The 2,323-nt window shown below is 49.6% G+C and overlaps 1 protein-coding gene across 1 annotated transcript in view; it reads right to left on the bottom strand.

Moving 5' to 3' along the window:
• Nucleotides 1–2,323, bottom strand: part of LOC116359260 (CUB and sushi domain-containing protein 3-like) — a 547,528-nt gene that overhangs the window by 304,402 nt on the left and 240,803 nt on the right. Inside the window, 1 exon segment of the mRNA XM_031811826.1 lies at nt 1,640–1,868. Coding sequence (XP_031667686.1) covers nt 1,640–1,868 — 229 coding nt within the window.

Consider the following 2,323-nt stretch of genomic DNA (forward strand, 5'->3'; position numbering starts at 1 on the left):
AAGTGGAGCTGCTCATGTTGTTGTGGGGGGAGGTGCTCATTGTGGATGTGTTGCTGCTCATGTTGTTGTGGGGGGAGGTGCTCATTGTGGAAGTGGGGGCTGCTCATGTTGTTGTGAGGGGAGGTGCTCATTGTGGAAGTGGGGCTTCTCATGTTGTGAGGGGAGGTGCTCATTGTGGAAGTGGGGCTGCTCATGTTGTGAGGGGAGGTGCTCATTGTGGAATTCGGGCTGCTCATGTTGTTGTGAGGGGAGGTGCTCATTGTGGAAGTGGGGCTGCTCATGTTGTTGTGAGAGGAGGTGGTCATTGTGGAAGTGGGGCTGCTCATGTTGTTGTGAGGGGAGGTGCTCATTGAGGAAGTGGGGGCTTCTCATGTTGTTGTGAGAGGAGGTGGTCATTGTGGAAGTGGGCTGCTCATGCTGTTGGGGGGGGGGCAGGGGGAGGTGCTCATTGTGGAAGTGGGGCTTCTCATGTTGTTGTGAGGGGAGGTGCTCATTGTGGAAGTGGGGCTTCTCATGTTGTGAGGGGAGGTGCTCATTGTGGAAGTGGGGCTGCTCATGTTGTGAGGGGAGGTGCTCATTGTGGAAGTGGGGCTGCTCATGTTGTTGTGAGGGGAGGTGCTCATTGTGGAAGTGGGGCTGCTCATGTTGTTGTGAAGGAGGTGGTCATTGTGGAAGTGGGCTGCTCATGCTGTTGGGGGGGCAGGGGGAGGTGCTCATTGTGGAAGTGGGGCTTCTCATGTTGTTGTGGGGGGAGGTGCTCATTGTGGAAGTGGGGCTGCTCATGTTGTTGTGAGGGAGGTGCTCATTGTGGAAGTGGGGCTGCTCATGTTGTTGTGAGAGGAGGTGCTCATTGTGGAAGTGGGGCTTCTCATGTTGTTGTTGTGAGGGGAGGTGCTGTGGGCTGCTCATTGGACGGCTACATGGGAGCAGGCCTTTGCAGAGAAACTGCTTAAATACCAGTACCCTCGTGGCACGCTGGGACAGCCTCGGGTAGAGGTGCAAGCTGTTTGGCACTGATATTTGGCAGCCTCGGCTGGAGGTGCAAGCTGTTGGCTCTGATATTTGGCAGTCTTGGCCACGTACACATGCGTGCAGTGCGCGGACTCCAGATTGAGGGCCTGATAAAAAGTAGGGCAAAGCAATTGGCTAGGTACTGCTCCGTTTCAGCCTGTCGTGGGCAGCCTGGCTGTTCGGAGAAGGAGGTGCTTTCTGTACCCTTGAGTGCAGTGCAAACAGGGTCCTTTGAAATGTTCTGATCCTTTTTCTGTCAATTTGATTGGTGGTTCAAATAAAGTATATAAAATGTGTGTGTGTGTGTGTTGTGTGTGTGTGTGTGTGTGTGTGTGTGTTGTGTGTGTGTGTGTGTGTGTGTGTGTGTGTGTGTTGTGTGTGTGTGTGTGTGTGTGTGTGTTGTGTGTGTGTATGTGTGTGTGTGTGTGTTGTGTGTGTGTGTGTGTGTGTGTGTGTGTGTGTGTGTGTGTGTGTGTGTGTGTGTGTGTGTGTGTGTGTGTGTGTGTGTGTGTGTGTGTGTGTGTGTGTGTGTGTGTGTGTGTGTCTGTGTGTGTGTGCGTGTGTTGTGTGTGTGTGGTTGTGTTGTGTGTTGTGTGTGTTGTGTGTGTGTGTGTGTCTGTTGCCTCACCTTGACAGCTGGGTCTGGCTCGGTCCCACTCAGGCCTCTTGCTGTTACCCATCACACAGGTCAGTGTGGAGTGTCCTTGTAATAGATATCCTGCCTCACAGCTGAACGTCACCGTGGAGCCCAGCTTGTAGTCGTTCCCAAGGCGTGTCCCGTTCATAACGTTCCCCGGGTCAAAGCAAGCCTCCCGCAGTTTAGCTATCATTGGAAATATACATATTTTTTTGGTTTGTTATTGTTCTAAATAAGACAAATGATGTGGCAACATCAGAAGTTTGTCTGAGAGGTTGTATAGCCTGGTGAATGTTTTGATCACAAAAAGATGTAACCAATCAACTTCTTTTTAAAGACGTACACTATATGATACAAAATGACATTGTGTAAACAAACACACAAAACAAACTGGAACAAGCTTGTCAGGACGTCCTTATAGCTAATGTTTGTAAACAAACTGGAACAAGCTTGTCAGGACGTCCTTATAGCTAATGTTTGTAAACAAACTGGAACAAGCTTGTCAGGACGTCCTTATAGCTAATGTTTGTAAACAAACTGGAACAAGCTTGTCAGGACGTCCTTATAGCTAATGTTTGTAAACAAACTGGAACAAGCTTGTCAGGGACGTCCTTATAGCTAATGTTTGTAAAAACTTGGTCGATAGCACAAAAACATAACGCAAAACAATCACTT

The sequence above is a fragment of the Oncorhynchus kisutch genome, unplaced genomic scaffold (assembly GCF_002021735.2).
Source record: "Oncorhynchus kisutch isolate 150728-3 unplaced genomic scaffold, Okis_V2 Okis02a-Okis13b_hom, whole genome shotgun sequence".
Classification (NCBI taxonomy): domain Eukaryota; kingdom Metazoa; phylum Chordata; class Actinopteri; order Salmoniformes; family Salmonidae; genus Oncorhynchus; species Oncorhynchus kisutch.